Below are 22,040 nucleotides of genomic sequence, written 5' to 3' on the forward strand. Positions count from 1 at the left end.
TTAAATTTCAAACCTGACCCCAATATAACTTGACTTTTAACTCCTATATAAAGTAACAAATTTGTCATCTTTCAAAGAAACTGAAGCTACCTAAGCAAGCTAAATGTCTTACCAATATTCTCCTTGCTAAGTGGCTCCCAATTCCCAATGAACACCCCATCTGATTCTGGCACCCAATCATCTACCTGAAGTTCTAAATAGACCCAATATGTTAAAAAACTTTTTCTGACATTCTATCAACCTAATTCATGATACATCAATAAAGATAAGGCCAAAGTATCTGCAAGAACCTCTCAAATCATTAAAATAGATTAAGTATGTTTAATATGGCTTTGGAATTGTTTCACTGACTGCATTCTTTGAAAATTGATAATTTAACATGTCACTGCTCCACCATACTAGAATTATACTGTACATAAAGATCACAAGTAAAAAGATTGAGTGCCTGCCTACTTCACCAAGGGCTGCCACATTCACCATGTAAAACAGTGAATCCCTACCCTCCCTTACGCCTCCATGGCATTCCCTCTCACATATAATACTCTCATTATTCTCACAGTTTTTCAATCAAGTGTAGTTTGAAACGGCAACCCCGATACCTTGAAATCCTGACCACATCTCCTGAGGGAAAAGACTCCCCCACCCCCCATATTCCCTTGAGAACCATCCCTTATGTAAAATGACTCTTCACAGAAACCCTTTCAATCCTGAGTTTCCCCTAATGCATTTAAGATGTGGAGAGCACTATTCACAGCACTATTCTAGCTCCAGGTCCACCTCTTCACTACCCACGTGACTTAAGCGCTTTCCGTCTCTGGTTCTTTACCAGCAAAACCAGCATAACCTGTATCCATGTAGCTCACAGGGATGTCTTGAGAATCAACAATCAGCCTAACAAAAAGCAGGTTGGTAAATGTTAAGCACAATACCTAAGGGAGCAGTACTACGGGTGACTAAGAGGTAGGGTTATCTAGGTCTGAACCCCAATGTCACCAACTCTTTGTCAGGCCTCAGTTCCTTCATCTGTGCAAGGAGGTTACTTATCCACTCTGACAAGTTTAAAGGAGAGACTTGGCACACTAACTGTGGCAATGATATATTTTTGTACCAAAAATTTTCTGGAGAATGATTCACTCCTTGCCTTCTACCACTGCACATACTGATTAAGCTTTAAAATAAGCCCACTGGGGCCGTGGCTGAGGAAACCTAGGCACTGTACTCATTACAGACTACCAAAGGAGCAATTCAGCTTTCACCTCTATGACTGCAAAACATGGTAATGGGAGAGACCATCTGCAAACTCCTAAATGAAACAAGCAACCTAATCTTTGCAGACTAGCATCTCCCTGCCTAGCCATGAATAAAATCAAAGAGCAAAGTGAAAGCAAAGAGCTGGCAGCATGCATTCAAACAACCTACAGCCCCTATTCTAATCTTGAGCTCACAATCAAATGTGCCTCAAAATTATTATCAAGTATACCATCACTTTTTAAAGTACAGCAAACACTCAAATCATTGCAAAGCACGGAGAATCTGGTTAAAAAAAAAACACTTTAAATAACTGTGTTCAGTGAGAGGTTACCAGGGTGGTGTGTGGAAGCAGCAAAGGACCTGGAGTCAAGATGGCCTCCCCCAGATTCTTTGGGTCAATTTCCTTAACCTGGGTCTTCTCAATTGTTTAAAAAAAAAAAAAAAAAAAAGTTTTTCTTGACTGTAAAACAGTGTCAACACTAACATTACATCCCCAGGAATTTATACTAAATACAAAGTTTCATTTTTAAAATAGCCTCTCTCTCAGTTTTCTGATTCAGCCACAAGGTTACTCTGAAAGTGGAGTAGGTTAAGTCACTGATTTTAAATGGACAGTGCAAGCTTTATTTTTAAAAAATAAAATTTTAAATTAAAAAAAAAAAATCAAACCTAAGCCTACATAGTCCTCTAAAATGAACGCTTTTACCTCCTGATTAATATACTCTAACTCTGAATCTTGATTATTTTTTTTAACTTCAGAATTTATTTTTTTAATTTTTTTTTTATTCATTTATTTTTGGCTGCATTAGGTCTTGCTGCTGCATGCAAGCTTTTCTAGTTGTGGTGAGCGCGCTTCTCACTGTGGAGGCTTCTCTTGTTGCAGAGCACGGGTTCTAAGCACGCGGGCTTCAGTAGCAGTGGCAGCTTGCAGGCTCTAGAGTGCAGGCTCAGTAGCTGTGGTGCACGGGCTTAATTGCTCCACGGCATGTGGGATCTTCCCAGACCAGGGATTGAACCCGTGTCCTCTGCACTGGCAGGCGGCTTCTTAACCGCTGCACCACCAGGGAAGTCCCTTGACTGTCTTTAGATGGAACAGATTTCTCATCAAAATAAAACAAATCCTCCTCTTATACCCAGAAGAAAAGGAACTGCAAAACAAGCTGTCCCATCTGGGGTCCTCATCAAGCTTGCTATCTCACTGCCTTTTTGGTTTACAGCACACTCCACTCCTGGTGGAGACAAAGGTAAGAAGAATCCAGTCTCACTCATTTCCCATCCCTCAAAGGCTTTCAAGATAAAAATCTAAATTCCTTCGTCTGGAATTCATTGCCCACCAGCTGGCCCCCAGTGCTCCAGCAGTTTGGGTTCTTTATAAATACATATCAAATATATAAATATATAAAAATCCCTAGTCTTTGGACACTCTCCTGTGCCTCTCTCCATCATCTTTCATCCTCCTCCCCCTAGAGGAACACCTCTTAACTGCCCCCAGCTGGTTAGGTTGGGGGGAGGGGAGCCCCTCCATGCTCCCTACCTAGTAACTCCTTTTACTAATACCACAGAACAATTACTTTACTACAAAAATATTCCTTGGCCTTCCCTGTGGGGGTAGAGGGGTTGTTTTCTAAAGAACTCTGCTTTAAAAACTCTGTGATGTAAAAAAAACACAACGAACACTAACTTTTCCAATGGCCCTCCCAAACAGATCTAAGTGTTCGTAACTTTCTAAAATAGTCTCTACTAAGCAGTCCTAGACTTTGAGGTTCTTTCCAACAAGGGCTCTTTTAGCTCTGAAACCTTCAGATTCTTTCTAATAGCCCATGTGTTAACGTTCGTCACAAAATGACTATTTGGAATCAGTCACAAAATGACTATTTGGAAATGGACAGTGGAAAATGGGAAATTTGAAAAATGTACCCCAGATGCTATAATCTATAACTAATAACTTCTCACCTAGCACGATTCTAGCAGCACTCCATCCTGTGATAAAGAAATAAAGGAAATAGGTAATGAAAAAAGTTTAAATGAACACATCCCTTTCCAGAGTTTTCAATAATAAAGGGTTGGGAATACTTCTAAGATGCCTTTCTCTTGATTTCCAAGGACCAGTAACCACGGTATTTTGTTCCTCCCCACCTAAGGAGAGAAAGTTCAACAACATAGCTAGTATTTAGTGAGTGTTCATTAACAAAGCGTTTTAACTACATTCACTTTTAATCCCCACGAACTCCAATTAAAAATTTGTGGGAAGGCAAATTCATAGGAGACAGAACGTATAACACAGGTAACCAGGAGAGGGGGAGAAGAGGAAGTTACTGTTTAATTGGAATGATGAAAAAGTTCTGGATGTGGATACTGGTGATGGCTGCACAACACCGCAAATGCAGTTGACGCCACAGAATCGTACACTTAAAAATGGCTAAAACTGTAAATTTCACCTTACGTATGTTACCACAATTTTAAAAAAACGTATGTGGCAAATCAAATGTGTGCCCAGCCTTCCCCTGTCCTCCCCCCGACAGCTGCCGGGAGGAGGCAAAACGTCTCTCCATCTTTCAGGCGCCTGTAATCAGAATGAATGGGGTTCAAGGGGACATAAGGTGATGCTTTAAAGCTTTATGGAAACTTTAAAAACCGAGGACCCGAGACAGACCTCTAACCAGGACTGAAAGGGTGACGGAGTTTGGAAATGGGTTAACCCGCCTGATGATGGAAAAATCTTCCCCTGGAACACGGAAGAGAATGTTTCCTTTTTTTTTCCCCCCTATAGTTTGTTTCTACGGCTGAACATTGAGCAGCAGGTCCGATCTCTCCACAAATACCTACTGCGCACCTGGGGAGGAGGTAAGGGACTTGAGCCATGGCCAGAGCGTGGAGCGAGGGGCGGTTCCGACAGAGGCACTTATCGCGGGGACGGGGGAGGGGGGGCTGGAAAGGAGGGGAACGGCGCGCGCCGGGGGGCGGGGGGGGGAGGAGGCTCCCGGAGCCGGCCTCGCGGTCCTTCCCGATACCCACCCGCCTCTGCTACCGTTTACCCGGACCGACAACGGGCGAGATCCTGCGTGCGCAATCCCTCCCCTCCCCCCACTTTACCGATCGGGAAACTGAGGCCCCAGGCCATTGCGGAGAGACGTGAAACCACGCGCCCAACCAAGGTCACCCGACAGGCGAGCGGGTCGCGGACTCCGGGGCTCATCGGCTCCGTGGCCCGCGCGCCATTATCCCCGCGCGCAGAGGCCCAGCCTGAGGCCTTTGCGTCGGGGTCGGGGTCGGACCCGGCCTGGAGGGACCGGGAGAGTTGAGGCCCGAGACCTGGGAAGAAGGAGCTGTCCTAGAGGCGCTCCCGGGGCCGCCCGGCTTCATCCCTCACGGCCTGGGCGGCCCCCACCCTCGGCAGACCCTGAGGGGAAAGCCCGGCCGAGGCCGCGCCGGTGGGAAGCCGCCAAGACCTAACAGAGCCGCCGCCGGCCGCCGCAGAAGTGCCCGGCCAGGGACAAGGAGCCGTGGAGTACTCACCCTTTCGGGCCCGGAGCTCCGTTGCCACTCGGCACGCCGGGCGCGCCGCTCTCCTCCTCCATTTTGGGCTCCGTCGCCGCCACCTCGGCTGCCGCTTCGACCCCTGCCGCCATTTTCTCCGCGTCTGGGCTTTGTGTGAGCGAGCGGGATGCGCGGCGCTGCGCCTGCGTGCTCACGTGATCCAGCTCGACCAGTAACGTCTGCTCGCGCCGCGGCGGCCTCCCGCCTCCTTCCCTCCAACCCCGGGCCACGCCCCTGTTCCGGGCCACGCCCCCGCCGCGCGCAGGCGCGCATCGTCAGCTGTTACTAATTCATTCTCGCAACTAACTTGCGTTTGGCGCCTACTGGATACTCCATCCGCTCTCCAGGTCTGGTAGAGGCACCATCTCTCCACCCCCCCACACGTGGACCTCGTCACTCCCAGCTTTCTGTAATCACAGCTAGGGCAGAAGGGCAGCGAAAGTTCTGTTTACTAGGCTAGAAAGGAGTTAGGCAGGCAAGGGTAGGACACTGAAAGACCAGGCCGTAGGACAAATGTGTAAAATGCTCTCTCTCTAAGCAAGTATCGTCCTGCACCAAGAATATCTGGGCTCTATCCGACCTGTCTCCCCACCACTCTGAGAAGTCCTGGGCGCAGAGCCCATGGCCTAGGTCTCTCTCACTAACAGCCGTCAACAACCAGACGCCTAGCTGGAGACTTTGAATGTGCTTATGAATGTTTCTTGAGTGAATGAACAAGCAAGAAGCCAAACATGGTGATAGAAATCACACGATGGAGGCTCCTTCCTGCCTGACCGTGGGTCCCTCTGCCCTGAGAGCTTGGCCCTGTCCACAAATGGGTTTTCAGGGCTGTTACAGGACCATGTCCTGGGACAGCCACAGTGGCCTGGGAAGAGGCCAGAGCCCCCAGCATTCAGAGATCTCAGGCTCCCTTACCCAGCAGCCACCCCTGGTCTCTGTTGTCTCTGGTACTTTGAAATAAATGCTTCACTGGATCTTGAAGAAGTTCCCATCTAACCACCAAACTCTAAGCTCACAATGGGAAAAATGGGTTTTTTTCCCCCTATCTCACAAAATAACTACATTTCATCAGGCTCTGAGGAACTATCTCACCTGCCACACCTTCCTCCAAATTAAATACTTAATCCAGCCAGGCTGAGAACTCCAGGCCCGGAGAATAAGTCCAATAGCCCAGGCTAAGGCAGAGAATAGGCCCCACCCTCTCTTTCCAGCTCCCATTCCCAAGAACTTCCCAGACTCACCTGTCTCAGAACTCCTTTCTCTTGCCCATCTGCAAGCCCCTCCTCTCATCTCCACCCACCCACCCCGCCCCCTCCCCCCGGAAATCTCTGATCTACTAAAATCCCCTGTGCACACCAACCCTCTTCACATGGTCCCACTGGAATCTATCTCAGTTTCCTTTCCTCCCCGTTAGACCTCTCTCTCTCTCTCTCTCTCTCTCTCTCTCTCTCTTTTTTTTTTTTTGGCCTGGACAGCCAGGGAAGTTCCCCCCTCCCCCTTAGATCTCTCTAGACCAGAGGGGCCCCTGGACCAGAAGAAGCCTCATGAATCTCTGAATTCCCTCGCCCAACAGGGCTCAGAAATGGCGGAAGAGGCCACAGCAGTCTGTCAGAATCATGGAGAGGAGGCCGAATACAAAGCAGCGGGGACAAGAAGGCACCTTTTCTCTGATCCCTTCTCCGGCAGTGGGTGTGACTGGAGATGAGCCACAAGCCAAGCCCAGCCTGAGGAGACAAACTTTCTACTAGGCTGTGCTCCTCTATAGGCTGGTTGATTTAATCCAACACTGCCCAGATTCCTGGGTTTAGCCATTGCCTGCACTATTAATTCCTTCACTCTTTCCTGTAACTGACACTTTATTTTCTTTAAAAGAAGGATGTTTTGGGAATTCGCTGACGGTCTGGTGGTTAGGATTCTGCCCTCTCACTGCCAAGGCCTGGGTTCGATCCCTAGTTGGGGAACTAAGATCCTGCAAGCCTCCCAGTGAAGTCAAAGAGAAAAAGGATGTTAAAATGTTGCTTTACCTCACAGCCCACATTGAAACCCTACTATAAATAGCTTATTGTAAAAAATAAATAAGAGAATGATGCTGTTAAAGTGTAAATTCAGTCATACGCTCTGTCAAAGGATCTGAGTCTAAGACTTGCTCTCTCTCTGCTAGGGTTAAGGGTCATGAAAGTCAGCCTAGCACCAAACTACAACTCAGGACTTCCCTGGCGGTCCAGTGGTTAAGACTCTGTGCTTCCAATGCAGGGGGTGAGGGTTCGATCCCTGGTTGAGGAGTTAAGACCTCACATGCTGCATGATGTGGCCAAAAAAAAAAAAGTACTGGGCCCTGTTCAGGGTGACCCTCGGTAAGTGTGGACATTACTTGTGAGTGAGTGTAAAGGGCCCAGCGGGGTATCTGACCCACGGGAGACACACAGGAAGTAGACATTATTCTTATGTATATTTATTTTAAATCATTTAATACATAGCCTTGCTACCTGCTCTTCACTTGAAAACTCGCACTTTGCTTCTAGCCCTGTGATCCCTCAAACCAGCTGAGAGCCTTGGTTGTTGCTGCTGTTACCTCTGTGTGGTCCTGACTCCCCTCGGTCCCCGTGCCCTCACTTTGAGGCCTCAGAAACGTGACTGACAGGTCCGTTTTGTCCAGCAAGGGCTCCTTTTATTCATTGGGGGTGGGGTGGGGTAGGGGGGTGGGTTTTGAAACACGGTGCAACTTTATAAAGTTGAGGGTGCCGGGAATGTGAGCCTGCCAGGTGCAGAAAAGTGCAAGAAGCTTGCGGAACCTCCCAGCTCGATGGGTGCCCGCGACTCGCCTCTGGCCATGGCTGCTGGCCCAGGAGGGGCCAGGTAGACCTCAGAATGAGATCAGGGTGCCTGCTCCATCCGAAGCTCGGGACCACGTCCGTCTGTTCTCCTCGTGTGTAAGAGTGTGCAAAACGATCTGAGAATAGCTTCACACGGGAATCACGGAATCAGCTCCACTTTGGCATCTCTTGGCCTAAGAAGCATTCCAGCTGTGCGGAAGTGTCGGGCAGTTTCTGTCCTTCCAAACACCAGGGCATCGCCAGCTGCCTCTGGCCCTGCCAGCCCGGCCTTCACACAGGCGTCTCCTCTGCCACCTTCTTCAGGAGCCCAGCTGCCAGAGAGGAGTGCTGGGTGCCTTCGGGGCCATCGGTGGCCCGGATCTTCAGGCGCACTTTCTGGTTGGTCCTTCTCCACTCGGAGTACAGCTGGCAATGGTAGCGGAATGAGACCTGCAGGGCAGGGTGGAGATGAGTGGGAGGGCCAGCCTCTGGCCATCCAGCCTCTACCCCCAAGAGAGGAAAAGCGGGCCCCTGAGGCATCTGCCTCGACCTAACCAGGACCAGGCTCCTGCTTGCAGAAGCAGGGGCAGCATCCAGGCATTTCTCACACAGACAGTGCACACACACCCATTCCCTCACCTGGGGAACCTCCCCACCAGCACTGAGGGCCCTGCAAAGGTGAGAGAGTCTGTGTGTGTGTGTGTGTGTGTGGAAGGGGGGGGGGGTCCCCTTCTGTCTCTCAGAGGGTGGCAGTGAAGTGATAAAGCCTCTTGGAAGGGGCCAAACGTCAATGGATCATAACTGCCAAAATGTGGAAGCAACTAAGATGTCCTTCAGTGGGTAAGTGGATAAATAAACTGTGGGACATCCAGACGATGGAATGTTATTTGGCACCAAAACGAAATGAGCTATCAAGTCATGAAAAGACATGGAGGAAGCTTAAATGCATATGACTAAGGGAAAGAAGCAAATCTGAAAAGGCTACAGGGAATTCCCTGGCGGTCCAGTGGTTAGGACTCGGTGCTTTCACTGAAAAGGCTATAGACTGCATGATTCCAACTATAGGACATTCTGGAAAAGGCAAAACTATGGAGACAGTAAGAGAAGCAGTGGTTAGCAGGGCTTGGGGGAGGGAGAGATGAACCAGAGGATCACAGAGGGGTTTTAGGGCAGTGAAAATACTCTGTATGACACTCTAATGGTGGATACATGTCATTATACATTTGTCTAAACCCACAAATTGTTCAACACCAAGAGTGAACCCCTAATGTAAACTATGGGCTGGGGGTGATGATGTGTCAGTGTTGGTTCATCGACTGTGATAAATGCACTGCTCTGGTGCCCTGCTGATCGTGCAGGAGGCTCTGCAGGTGTGGGGGAGGATTTTGGAGAACTCTGTACTTTATGCTCCATTTTGCTGTTTAACCTCAAACTGCTCTAATGAGTCAAATCTATTAAAAAGAAAAAACTTTTTTTTCCAATAAATGTCAATGGTTCATACTCTTTAACCAAGCCAGTTCCAAGAAACATTTGCACAGGTGGCACCCAAAACACAGTTTATAACGGCAAAAAAAAGAAGGGAAACAAAAAAACAAACCAACAAAAAAAAAACATTGGAAATGATCCCAGTGTCCATCAAAAGGGATTAGTTAAAAAAATACAGCATGCCCATACAATCAAGGATTGTTGGGTGGCTGCCTTTTGTTTTTTTTAAAGGACATTAGCAAAGTGAAAACAAGCAGACTGCAAAGCAGGACCTATGATTTCATCCTACTTGTATTAAAAAACCTGCTTGGGGCTTCCCTGGTGGCGCAGTGGTTGAGAGTCCGCCTGCCAATGCAGGGGACACGGGTTCGTGCCCTGGTCCGGGAGGATCCCGCATGCCGCGGAGCGGCTGGGCCCGTGAGCCATGGCCGCTGAGCCTGCGCGTCCGGAGCCTGTGCTCCGCAATGGGAGAGGCCACAACAGTGAGAGGCCCGCTACCACAAAAAAAAAAAAAAACCTGCTTGGTGGATGTGCTGGGAAACAATTCTTGAGGAGGGAGTGCCCCACAGCTGGAGGCCAGTGGTTCTGTCTGAGGGGCCAGACTCTGGGGACCTTTCCTCTCTGAGTGAGGGTTCTCATGCCTGCCAGAAGCCGGGGACAACACCCCACTACACTCCCTCTCTCTCAACCCCAGTCGTTTTCTCTCTCAGCACCCACCCCACCCCCGTGTGGGGCGATCGATCTTAGTTCCCGGACCATGGATCAACCCATGCCCCCTGCAGTGCAAGCGTGGCGTCTTAACCACTGGACCGCCAGGGAAGTCCCTTCTCTGTCTCTTGATGGTCCTCTCTCTCTGTCTCTCTTTCTCCTACTCTTTCTTCCGCAGCCTTTTGGTGTCCCTCTGCCTCTCCCCCCCCAACCCCCTCACCCGCCCTCCACCGCCAGTACAGTCTTGGTGGAGCTCGTGGCTGGCAGGGCCTGCACTCAGCAGAGGTGATCACGTGCCCTTGTATCCTTGGGGCAGAAGGTTCACGCCTGGCTCCCTGGACCTTGGACCAGCTTGGAATCTGGAGCTCCATGAGATGCTGGGAATTGCTTCCACCCGAGGGCCAGCCACAAACCGAGGCAGGCAGGGCGCCCCCTACCCCCTCCAAGCCACTGACCAAACCCCGGGCCTGACTGCTCGCAGATGCCTGCTCTGTGGCAGGCAGCCACTCACCAGCGTCCAGAGGACGTAGATGGTAAAGAGAGCAATGGTGAGGGCGATGAGCCCCACCGCCTCCAGCCGGCTATGGAGCCTGAGGTGGTCCTGGGCCCCACGCAGGCACAGCCAGCCTGAGATCGCGGCCAGAGGCGTGATGAACAGGAAGCACACCATGTCGCAGCACAGTGTCCTCTTCTCTGTCCGAGGCCCTGGGTCCTTCAGCCACTGCGGGGAAGAAGGGAGGGGGAGCTGCTGAGAGAGACCGTCATGCACCGCCCTCCCTCGAGCCTCTGCGGGGGGATGGGGTGCAGGACCGCCAGGCCCTCCGCCCCTTCTGCTGATGCCCATCTTCATCACTGGGCCCTGCAGGACCAGCCTCCTGCCTGGCACCTCCCTGCGTTCATTCCTTCTTTCAAATATTTATGGAGACGATGACGATGACAGGCCAGGCCCGGATAGGTGCGGGGCACTTCTGCCCCTGTGTTTTGTTTTTTGGTTCTTTGGTGTTTTTGGCCATGCAGGGGATCAGACGCATGCCCCCTGCAGTGGAAGCACGGAGTCTTAACCACTGGACCGCCAGGGAAGTCCCATGACCTTGTTTTATAGATGGGGGAAACTGAGGGCACAGAGAGGCTGACCCATTTGTGCAAACTCATATGGCTAGTCGTCCACAAAGCCAGGACTGGAGCCCAGGAAGTCTTGTCCCAGGACCTGTGCGTCTTGGCCTCTATGCTACACTGCCTGCCACAGTTGATGGCAGGAAAAAGTCCCTGCCCATAGCTCCCATGCTAGTCGGGGGAGGCATGAAACAGGGTGAATGATCCGGATGGGGAAGGCTATGCCGAGGAGGTGACACCACAGAGAACCAAATGAGCAGAAGGGGCCTGGTGAAGAATGGGGGGGACAGCGCTCGAGGCTGCAGAAAGAGCATGTGCAAAGGCACTGGGGTGGGAGCGTGTGGGGGGGAGCGGTGCAGGCAGGCTGGCTCTCCCTCCAACTGTTCTCCTAAGAGCCCAATGTCCCGGGTGGGCCAGGGGCATTTCCAGGAGCCCACACCTCGGCACAGTGACATCCCCCTGCAGCTCTCAGCTGCCCCATGCCAAGCCAAGCTGGGCAGAGAGGAGCCTGGAGGGCACCCGGGCAACCAGCAATGCTCTGGAAAGCCATGTGGCTCCCGTCATGCCTGGGAATATCCCATCTCAACCCCCACCCAGCACACTCAGGCTACAGTCTAAGCTCCCAGGCTTGGCCCACAAAGCCCCCCGGCAAGGCCACTACCCCTCCTTCTGGGCCACTCTCCTCCTCCTTTAACTAGCTCCACTCCAGCCACGTGGGCTTTGTCAAAAACACCAAGCTTCTCCTGGCCTCAGAGCCTTTGCACTTGCTGTGCCCTCTGCCAGGACTGCCCTTCCTCAGGTTGGGAACTCCCTTCTCATTCCTCAGGTCTAAGCCTTAGGGTCACCTGAAGTGATCAAAACAGGGAGGAGGCACAGGGTCTGTCAGGTCTGGAATCTCAGGCCCGGTTCCCCACCCCCATCAGCAGAACTGACCCTGGGGACAGGAGAAAGGTTCCTCCCTATAGAGAAGCTGCTTCCCCAGCCCCCCAGGATCCTCCAGGGCAATTCCCTCCTCCTGCCCCACGCCTACCTTCTTCCCCTCTGCCCACTCCAACCTCAGACTCCCAAGCATACCTCTGTGAGGGGCCGGGGCCTCTTCTCCACTGCAAACTCCGTGTGGCACAGCTCGCAGTAGCTGGTATTGGATGAGGAAAGCCATCTCTCCAGACAGCTCTTGTGCACAGCGCCCAGTGTGCCGGTGCAACCACATGGAGACAGCAAGCTCTCCCCATTCGCTCCCTCATGGCAGATCCTGCAGAATGGACCATCGCTAGACACAGAGATGGGACACATGAGTAACGATCAAGTTTCCTGTCTATGCCTACTTCACATGCACTGGATCACAAGCTCAGCATCACCCCTATATGCTGCTACTTGGCAAACTCCTACTCATCCTTCAACGCCCGGCTCCAAATATCCTTTCCCTTGGGAAGTCTTCACAGACTCCCACAGGTGGAGTGATGTGCTCCCTCCCCAAGTTTCCCGTGGCACCTTTTTCAGCCCAGGGTGAGCATCACTTGTACCTGCCTGCCCAGCGTCCACTCCTCCTTCTCCTACAATGCCACCATGATTGTACTGGGCAACCAATCCACTCTCAACTCTTGGTCCTCAAGACGACACCCCTAATGACCTCAGGCCTGACCAATCAAAACACCACACGTCCCTGGTCATAGGGGCCGATTCAGGGAACAGCATGTGTGATGCAATCAGAGCCACTGGGAATTGATTCCTGAAATTCTTTTTTTTTTTTTTTCCCTAAACTCCAGAACTACAGGCAGCATGGCTGATGTAAGTCTGGAGCTGCTGGCAGCAGCCTGGTCCCCACATGGAGTCTGTAAATGATGCCAAAACAGAGGGAAACAGAGGAAGGTGGAGCCAAGAGATAAGGAGAAGCAGAGTCTCAAGGACACCATCAGAAGCTCTGGATCCAGCCGCACCTGAAGGCCATGCTACCTAAGAAACCTGTGCGTCCAGGGAGAAGAGCTCCCTGGCTCTTCTGCTCTAGTGAGGCTCGGAAAACAGACATAAAAAGCGTCTGCAGGAAGCTGCTTCAGGGAAGTCTCGGCCCCAGCTTGGTCTCTGGGGATGCTGGGTCCTTCCTGGGGCAGCTCAGGGCCAGGGGCGTGGCCTTGGTGGCCCCAGCGGCTGTCCAGCACATGAGTCATTGTTTTCCAGACATTTCTGCCCAGAGAGAGGACTGCGGGAACACACGGAGGAGGCGGAGCAGGAGAGCTGTTTTCCAGATAACGCCAGTTTCCCCTCAGAAACTTTCTATCCTTTTCTCAGTGTCTCCTGCTGTGGGACGGGGCCTGGCTGCTTTGAAACCCAAGAGCTGAGCTGACCCCTCAGGTCTGCTTTCTGGTCCTCAATCCTGTGCCTGGGCTGCTACTTTTTCCTCCAAGGTCAAAAGGGCATGCCCGGCTCCCCTCTGCTCCCACACTCCCCACACACATCAAGTGAACAGGAAAGGGATCCCTGCTCCGGAAACCAAGCCGGGAAGTGGAAGTGACGAGGACCTTGAGGGAGAGCCACGTCGGTTTTGGGGTTTGTCCCTGAAGAACCCTACTTCAGAGGTGCAAGTTCAGAGAAAACAAAACACAAGAAAACAAAGCACACACTGATTTATGATTGAGCACTGATGAGGTCCCATGCACAATTTGGAGGGCAACATCTGGGTTAATTTTTCTCATTCTCACAGGGAGCCGGGGAGGAAGGTGCTCTTTTTGCCCCTGCTTTACAGACAGGGAAACTGAGGCATCGAGGGGTTAACTTGTTTGTGCAGAAGTCACACAGCCAGTCGTCGGGCACAGCTGGGATTGGAACCCAGGAAGTCACTCCAGGCCTGTATACTCTGAGCCACTAGGCTGCCTGCCACCGGTAGTAGGGCAAGAGAAATGGGCTTTACTCCCGAAATTCTGGGAGGAAAATTATGCAAATGATACAGTTGAGGAGGAGATGGGACGGGGGAGCGGGTGAGACATCCACAGATCCCAGTGGAGCTGACCAGAGCATGCTCCATGGGCAGAAGGGAGATGGAAATGGAAGCCATGGGGAATCGGGCAGCGGGAGGAGGCCAGGTGGAAGGGCTGGGGGGTGTGGAAATGCTCAGGGCAGCTTCCAGGAGGGCCTGGCTCACAGACCAGGGGGCGGAGAGAATGGAGGCCTCACAGAGGCCAGAGGGGCCCCAGGTGCTGGCCCTCAAGCCTTGAGCCTTTGTGGATTGTCCTGGGGCCTGGAGATACCTCCTGGGCCTTCCTCTTTGTCCTCTGAAGGTTTCAGGATCCAGAACTTTCTGCCCCACTTGGGGTGCCATGCGCCCCCAGGAATCAGGGTCTCCTCTGAAGTGAAATGGAAGGCTTGATTTTATGGTCATGGAACCAGCCAGGTGCCGGGGACAGTATCTTTCAGCCCCACCCTTGCTGCTCCCAGATGGCACAGGCTGGCTGGGAGGAGGAGTTACAGGGTGAGTGAAGAGAAGGAGGGGGACAGTGACCTGCTTGTGTGGCCTCTGCCGATCCCAGCACCTCCCAGCAGTGGCAGTGGAGGATCCTCATTTCCTCCTGGGGAGATCGGCCAGGAGGCTGTAAAGAGGGCCCCATCCCTGGATGATGACAACCCTCTGGGAAAACAGCAGCCCTCTCTCTAGGAAGGGTTGTTCTGCCCTGGCCTTCAGTCTGGGCAAGTTGGGATTGAGCTGCATCAAAAGGCAGAGGGGGGCTTCCCTGGTGGCGCAGTGGTTGAGAGTCCGCCTGCCGATGCAGGGGACGCGGGCTCGTGCCCCGGTACGGGAAGATCCCACGTGCCACGGAGCGGCTGGGCCCGTGAGCCATGGCCGCTGAGCCTGCGCGTCTGGAGCCTGTGCTCCACAGCGGGAGAGGCCACAACAGTGGGAGGCCCGCGTACGGCAAGAAAAAAAAAAAAAAAGGCAGAGGGGGGACTTCCCTGGCGGTCCAGTGGTTAAGACTCCGTGCTTCCACTGCAGGGAGTACGGGTTCGATCCCTAGCCGGGGAATTAAGATCCCACATGCCTCACGGTGCAGCCCAAAACCAAAACAAAACAAAAAGGCAGAAGAGACAGCCGTCAAAAAGAACGAAATTTTGCCATTTGCAGCAACATGGATGGACTTGGAGGGTGTTATGCTGAGTGAAATGAGTCAGACAGAGAAAGACAATTACTATACGCTTATGTGTGGAATCTAAAAAATACAAGAAACTAGTGAGTATAACAACACAAAAAGCAGACTCAGAGATATAGAGAACAAACTAGTGGTTACCAGAGGGGAGAGGGAGGAGAAGGGCAACGTGAGGGTCGGGAAGCGGGAGGTACGAACTATTGGGTGTCAGATAGGTTACAGGGATGTCTTGTACAGCACCGGGAATAGAGCCAATATTTTGTAATAACTGTAAATGGACTGTAACCTTTAAAAATTATATAAAAAATTTAAAAATTAAAAAAAAAATAGCACTACCATACAATCCAGCCAAAAAAATAAAAAATGGCAGAGGGGCAGATCAGGAGGGCCCTGCGGTCAGTCTCAGTGGGCAGAGCTGTCCTGACCACCAGCTGCCCACGGAGGGGCCGCTCTGGTACCGCTGCTTGCCTGGGTCTCTGAGGGCTGCAGGGGAGGCTGATGGGACCGAACAGGCTTCTCCTCCTGCCCCCCACACCCAAGGGGGAGCCCTAGGTTCAAGCCTCAGCTCTGCTCAGTGACACTGGCAGGGGTCCAGCTCCCTCTGGGACTCGGTTTCCCCAGGTGTAAAAAGGGAGGGTGGGGCAAGGTGACGTCAACTCACTCAGTGGCCCCCAGGAACCCCATGGAGGGAGACTTCCTCCCTGCCCCCCACCCCGGCAGCTCTGGCTAGGAGGCCCCTGGGCCCACCAAGGGTCCCCTTGCTCTGGGCCTGGCTCAAGAAGCACAGACCCTGTCCTGACTTCAGGGAGTCTGATGGAGATGCAGACATAAAAACCAAGACCCTGGAGGAAGCCCAGAAGGAGAACGCCAATCTCATCTGGGCTTAGGCAAGGCTTCCTGAAAGAAGTGATGCCAGGCAAAGACTTACAGCGTGACTGGCAGTGGGCTCCCTCCAAAGCACTGCAAGGCTTCCATCTGCTTCTTTTTATGTTTTGAATGAAAAGCTTATGAATTGACTCTGACACCTGCTACAACACAGATGAACCCTAGAGACATGATGCTCAGTGAAAGAAGCCGTCACAAAAGGACAAATACTGTCTGATTCCACTCACAGGGGGTCCCTACAGGAGTCAGATCCACAGAGATAGAAAGTAGATGGTGGGGGCCGGGGGCTGGGGAGTGAGTGTCTAATGAGGACAGAGTTTCAGTTTTGCAAGATCAAAACAGTTATGGGGTTGAATGGTGGTGATGGTTGCACAACACTGTGAATGTACTTAAAGCCACTGAACTGTACACTTTAAAATGGCCAAGAGGGCTTCCTTGGTGGCGCAGTGGTTAAGAATCCGCCTGCCAACGCAGGGCACACGGGTTCGAGCCCTGGTCCGGGAAGAACCCACATGCCACGGAGCAACTAAGCCGTGCGCCACAGCTACTGAGCCTGCACTCTAGAGCCCACGAGCCACGACTACTGAGTCTGCACGCCACAGCTACTGAAGCTGCGCACCTAGAGTCCATGCTCTGCAACAAGAGAAGCCACCACAATGAGAAGCCCGCGCACCGCAACGAAGAGTAGCGCCTGCTTGCCACAACTAGAGAAAGCCCGCGTGCAGCAATGAAGACCCAACACAGCCAAAGATAAATAAATAAAATAAATAAATTAAATAAAAATAAAATGGCCAAGAAGCTAAATTGTGTTATATCGTAACAATAAAAAAAAATTGGAAAGAAAAGCTTATGAATTAAATTGTCTCAAGTAAACATCATGAAAATACATTAAACTTGAAAAACTGGTGGCCAGATTAAATCTTAATGAGTTAAAGTGGATTTAAATTTGTGTGGGGTTTCCTTAAATCTCTTTTCCTTGGAACTGGTGACAAGTTGGTGAACCAGGCAGACTCAGCTCACACGTGGGTCTGGAAGGCTGGCACTGAGGTTTAAATACATTTATCAACTGCTTAGGAGGTGGCAAAGCCCCTTGCGGGCACTTTATGTGGACCACGGCCATGTACTCTCAAAACAACCCAGTGAGGAAGGTGTCCCCAGTTTAGAGATACGGGGGTGAAGCAACTCTTCCCAGGTTGTACAGGGAGAGAGGCTTCTACTCAGGACCTGAGCCCAGGCACCCTGAGTCCACAGCCAGCCATTTCCTCAAGCAGCCTCCCCAAGACGTGAGCTACTCATCAACATTGGACCTTCAGATTTCACCCAGTAATCTGGAGTTTCTGCTTTTCATGAAGAATCAGACCTGGCTAGCCAGTTTCCACGTGGTGATTACTGGTTTATTTGCCCACCTGGCCCCTCTAGGTGGCTGGATTTCTTTTTTGTTTTTTTTTCTGGCCCGCGGCTAGTGGGATCTTAGTTCCCCGACCAGAGATCGAACCCAGGCCCCGGCAGTGAAAGCACCAAGCCCTAACCACTGGACCACCAGGGGATTCCCGCAGTTGGATTTCTGACCCCAGGCAGGGCTGGGAGGAAATCCCTTGGGCCCGAGAGCGAAGTGAGTGAAGGCAAAGATCCCTGCTTGGCCACCACTAACCTCGGTGTGTCCAAGGCCCGGATGACAGTTGAGAGGAGCCGGCCGTCCCTTGAAGTCACCTGTGCCACATACTGGGGTGGCCCAAGGCCCGTGGCCTCCACAACCTTGGAGAAGGCGGGGCTGTCGGAGCAGTCGCACGGGGAGCCAGGGAGGTGACAGCAGTCACCCGTCGTCATGGCCACAGGGAGCCCCGCGTCCTCAGGGCCCGAGGCCCATGGTCCCAGGAGCCTGGGGAGAGGCCGGCAGGAAGATTAAGGGCAAGGTTAGCAAGCCACACACCGAATCCAGCTCTCTGAGCCTCGGTTGCCCAATCTATACAATGGGGCTTTGGAGGGGGCTGTGAGGATTCAATAAGGTCACACATGCAGCTCAGCCCAGGCCTGGCACGTCTCAGGGGCTTGATTATATTACCTCTGACCCTCCTAAGAAAGGCCAGCCCGGCCCAGCCTGCAAAGCATGCAGGTCACCCCCAATATCACCTTTCCAGACATAATAACAGCACCTAACAGTGACTGAACACCTTCTGTGTAGCAGGCCCTGTGCTTGGCGCTTTCCAGGAACAGAACCATGCCCGCCAACCATGTAGAGACTGTTCTCCATGGACTGGATTGCTGGGCCTGGGCTCACGCCCACCTTTGAGTGGGCCAGAACTGAGCTAGAAACTTGGCCCAGCAGACCAGGATGGTGAGTCACATTGACCCTCCTGGTTGACGGCCTCTTGTGGGGCTCTGAACTCCTTGATAACTCAGGCTATCAAGGAAGTGGCCCAGGCTGGGGAGGACCATGACAGTCTCTGTCCCCACCCACCAAAGCAGCTGCTCTAACCCATGCCTCTGTCCCCAAGGAAAGGCCACCGGAGCAATCTGGAGTCTGCTCTGGGTGGGAGACTTCAGCAGGATTCTGTCCCCCACCCCAGGGTCTGACCTGACAAAAGGAACCCTTGGCAAGCTCTTCTTCCATCACAGAACCAGCCAGCGAGTCTTGTGTGTTTCCCTTGAAGAATTTCATGAAAGTAACAGAGGCCTCTTGAAGCCAATACAGGTGCTCTGGAGCTAAGGATCTCTGTCCCAAACTTGTCTCATACTCCACCGTTTGTCCCTAGGAACTATGATCCAGAGACCCCCGAAACACTCGCTGAGGTCCCCCCACAATTGTTTTTTACCAACCCTTGCCAGTCAAACTCTGAGACCCAAAGAGGGGCGGGAGGGAAGCAGTGTAAGTCATTGGCTAACTTTTTGCACCAGGACAGTCTGCTGCCAGATCAACAGTCTCTGAACAGCTCAGCCAGAAGACCTCCAGGCTCAGCAGGCCCTTCTGAGCCTCTATAGTTGGGCTGCTGTTGGCCACATAAGCAAGTGTCAGCCCAGAGGCAGGAGGAGGCTGGGAGGAAGGCTGCATGACTGAGATAACATCCTCAGGGCAGTGGCCAGGCCTGCCATGTTGTGTACACTGCTGTCCCTTCCGAGTGCCTGCAACCAGAATTTCCAGCTCAGAGGCCAGCAGGGAAGTCGCTGGGTTACCCAAGGGAATGCAGGCAGAGGGGAATCCACTCCTCTTGCCCCTCCAAGGATTGGCCTTCACATTTCTGCAAGTAATTGGGCATCACAAGAAACATCACAGCTACTGTATATTAAGTTCTATCATTTCTTTTACTGTCAAGGCAAAAACAAAAACACTGGTAAAATCTGCTAATGCAAGGCCTGCAAATCACCAAAATAATAATAGCAGCTACTGTTTATTAAGTACCTACTGCAAGCCGGGTACTGTTCTAAGCTTACTGAACTCAAACAGTTGTTATAAGTGTCCCCTTCAAAGGTCACCTCCCCAGAGAGGCTTTCCCTGACCACTCTGGTCAAAGTGCCATTGGTGTCCACATTATTGCCCTTACAGAATGTACCCCTCTCTGAAATGCTCTTTCCTTTTTATTTTGAGAGGCCAATGTCGCCTTTATTCCTGAGTCAGCAGCTACTGGAGAGGGTGCTCAGGCATACGGCCGCAGTGGGCTCCCTCTCGATCCATCCAAGAACCGGGCAACGGCCAGACCCAGGGGGTCCAGTGACTCAGCGGCCTTAGGAACAGCGCAGAAGACTCTCTGCCTACGGGCCTGAAATGCCCTTATTTCTTTCCCTTTTTTTCTTTTTTGGTCGCGCCGCACGGCTTGTGGGATCTTAGCTCCCCGACTAGGGATTGAACCTGGACCCTCAGCAGTGAAAGAGCAGAGTCCTAACCACTGGACCGCCAGGGAATTCCCATGAAATGCTCTTATTTCTTCATCTACTGGTTTAACCACGTCTGTCTTCCACTCATCAGTCTCTCCAGCACCTGGCCCTGTGTCTAGTACAGAGTTCCTGCATTAATTTTTCAGCCCCTCCTCTGTGTAAATGCAGGGTTGGGAGAGCCAGGTCTCTTGACCCCGCCCCCCAGACCCTGGTCTGCCAGCACCCATGACGGGAATCAGAAATATTTAGAGGCTAGAGATCTGTGCAAAGCACAGAGGCTTGGGCTTGCAAGAGGCCAAACTCGAGGCTGGATGCAAGGATAGGGTGGCTGCAGCTCTGGGGCTGCTGGGATGGCAGAGCGAGCCAATGCCTCAAGCAAACTTGGCCCAGTGCTTGAGAGATGGATTTCACTGAGTCTTCACAACAAAACTATGACGTAAGTCCAATAATTACCCCCACTTGACAGGTGAGGAGACTGAGGCTCAGAGAGGGGCAGCTTCTTGCCCAAGATCACACAGCTAAGTCAGGACAGTGCCAGGATTTGAACTTAGTCCAGTGGGTGGGTCTGGGACTCAAGAGATCTGGGTTCTTTTAAGTCCTGACTCTGTTACTAATGCTGTCTGTCCTGGAACAAGACACTTGACTTCTCTGGGCCTCATTTTTCTCCTTTGTCAAATAAGTTGATGAAGCTAGTGTACTGTGTCTGCTGAGGGCTTCCTGGGAAGGAGCAGCCAGGCTCAATTCCTCCAGCGAAGCTCGCCCTTGGCTAGGCTTGTCTGGGGTGGCGCTGGGGAACCACAACCTTTCCACACCTACCCAGACTCCTTTTTTCTGAGGGCAGGAATCCAAGGGAAGAAGAGTCAGAGGGCCCTAGCTCCCCACAGTGTCATCTCAGTCCAGCTGCTTTGCTCTCTGGGCCTCAGTTTTCTCTTCTGTATAATGGGGGTCCCAGTGAAACCCAGCTCATACATGCATAAATATGAGAAAGTCAATAAATATTAGCTCTATTGATAATTACCGTCATCAGCTTATAGAGCTGTTGGTAGGGTTTGATGAGACAAGGCACAGCCAGTGCCTGGCACACAGTAAGCACTCAACAAATGCTCACTGTTATTATTTTTTAGGATAAACATGGAGCCTGTCAAATGCATTCATTCCTCTTCACTTACCACAGAGAGGCTCCTGTATGCCCTTCAGTACTTGAATGGCCCTGCACTGAAGGCCAGGCTCTAATCGCAGCTCTGATCATTACTCGCTGTGTAGCCCTGTGCAAAAGGCTTGACCTCTCTGAGCCTTGATTCCTCATCCGTATAGCAGAGAACGTTTCTAGTACTTCCACTTAATATGGTCGATAGAGGACTAAATGACCTAATCCTATAAATTCTGGCTATCCCGTTTTGAGCACACACGAACAGGCAGGCACTCTGCTAACCAAGTGCCTGGGTCATTATATTTACTATTTTCCTGGCAGAGCCCCTCTGAGGAGGAGGTTGGGGAAGGCGACTGGTCATTTACTGACCGCCTACTGTGTGCAGAGCGCTTTCCTCATTTGCCACCTCCTGATTCCTCCCAACAGCCCAATTAGGTTGGTACTAGGATGACCCGGTTTCACAGATGAGGAGACCGAGGCTCAGAGAGGCACCTACTGTGTGCCGGCCCCCAGAGGACCTCCTGACTTCTGCAAAGACGGAAATTGCGATCACCTCGTCCCTGGGAAGGCTGAGGCCGACTGTCCGAGCCCGGCCGTCCCGCCTGGGGGCCGGGCTCGGGCCTCAAACTCGGGGCCGGCCCGCGGATCGGCACCCTCCGGCCCCATCCTCCCGCCCGCGCCTACCTGATCCGCGGCCGGGCCGGGCGGCCGCGCAGGCCCCTCCGCTTGCCCCGGCCCTGGTCCCGGCCCGGCCGGTCTCGTCAGCGCCGCTAGCTCCGCTCCGGCCGGCACCTGCGTCGGGACACCGCCCGCCAAGCAGACGGCGCCACGAACCAATGGCGACCGCCTCTCGCCTACACTGGCCAGTCGCCGTAGAACTCCCGCCCTGGGAGGCGGGGCCAGAGGCGACGGGGACGTCCTGGGCCGCACAGGCCCGGCGGCGCCGCAGCTGCTGGCCCCGCCCCTGCTGCGTCCTGGCTCCACCCCAGTCTATGCCCCGCCCCCATCCCTGGCCCCTCCCCATGGCGACTCGGGGCACGAGCGGGGCACGTGGCGCCACCTGCAGAAGACCAGTTAATAGATACCGTTACAGAA

The 22,040-nt window shown here is 52.5% G+C and overlaps 2 protein-coding genes across 3 annotated transcripts in view; both read right to left on the minus strand.

The window, feature by feature from the left end:
• HNRNPM (heterogeneous nuclear ribonucleoprotein M) overlaps nt 1–4,897 on the minus strand; it is a 39,061-nt gene extending 34,164 nt beyond the window's left edge. For both annotated transcript variants that reach the window (XM_079915578.1, XM_079915577.1), the window contains exon 1: nt 4,768–4,897. In XM_079915578.1, coding sequence (XP_079771704.1) covers nt 4,768–4,880 — 113 coding nt within the window. In that variant the 5' untranslated portion in view covers nt 4,881–4,897. The remainder of the gene's footprint in view (nt 1–4,767) is intronic.
• Nucleotides 4,898–7,278: 2,381 nt separating this feature from the next.
• On the minus strand, nt 7,279–21,766 carry MARCHF2 (membrane associated ring-CH-type finger 2). The gene is made up of 5 exons (XM_079915636.1): nt 21,630–21,766; nt 17,577–17,804; nt 11,982–12,177; nt 10,306–10,515; nt 7,279–8,051 (listed from the first exon to the last, which is right to left on the minus strand). The coding sequence occupies exons 2-5, from the start codon at nt 17,750–17,752 to the stop codon at nt 7,893–7,895; spliced, it is 741 nt and encodes a 246-aa protein (XP_079771762.1). The 5' UTR covers nt 17,753–17,804; nt 21,630–21,766; the 3' UTR covers nt 7,279–7,892.
• Between the last annotated feature and the right edge of the window lie 274 nt (nt 21,767–22,040).

Source organism: Stenella coeruleoalba (genome assembly GCF_951394435.1).
Source record: "Stenella coeruleoalba genome assembly, chromosome: 3".
In the NCBI taxonomy this organism is placed as follows: domain Eukaryota; kingdom Metazoa; phylum Chordata; class Mammalia; order Artiodactyla; family Delphinidae; genus Stenella; species Stenella coeruleoalba.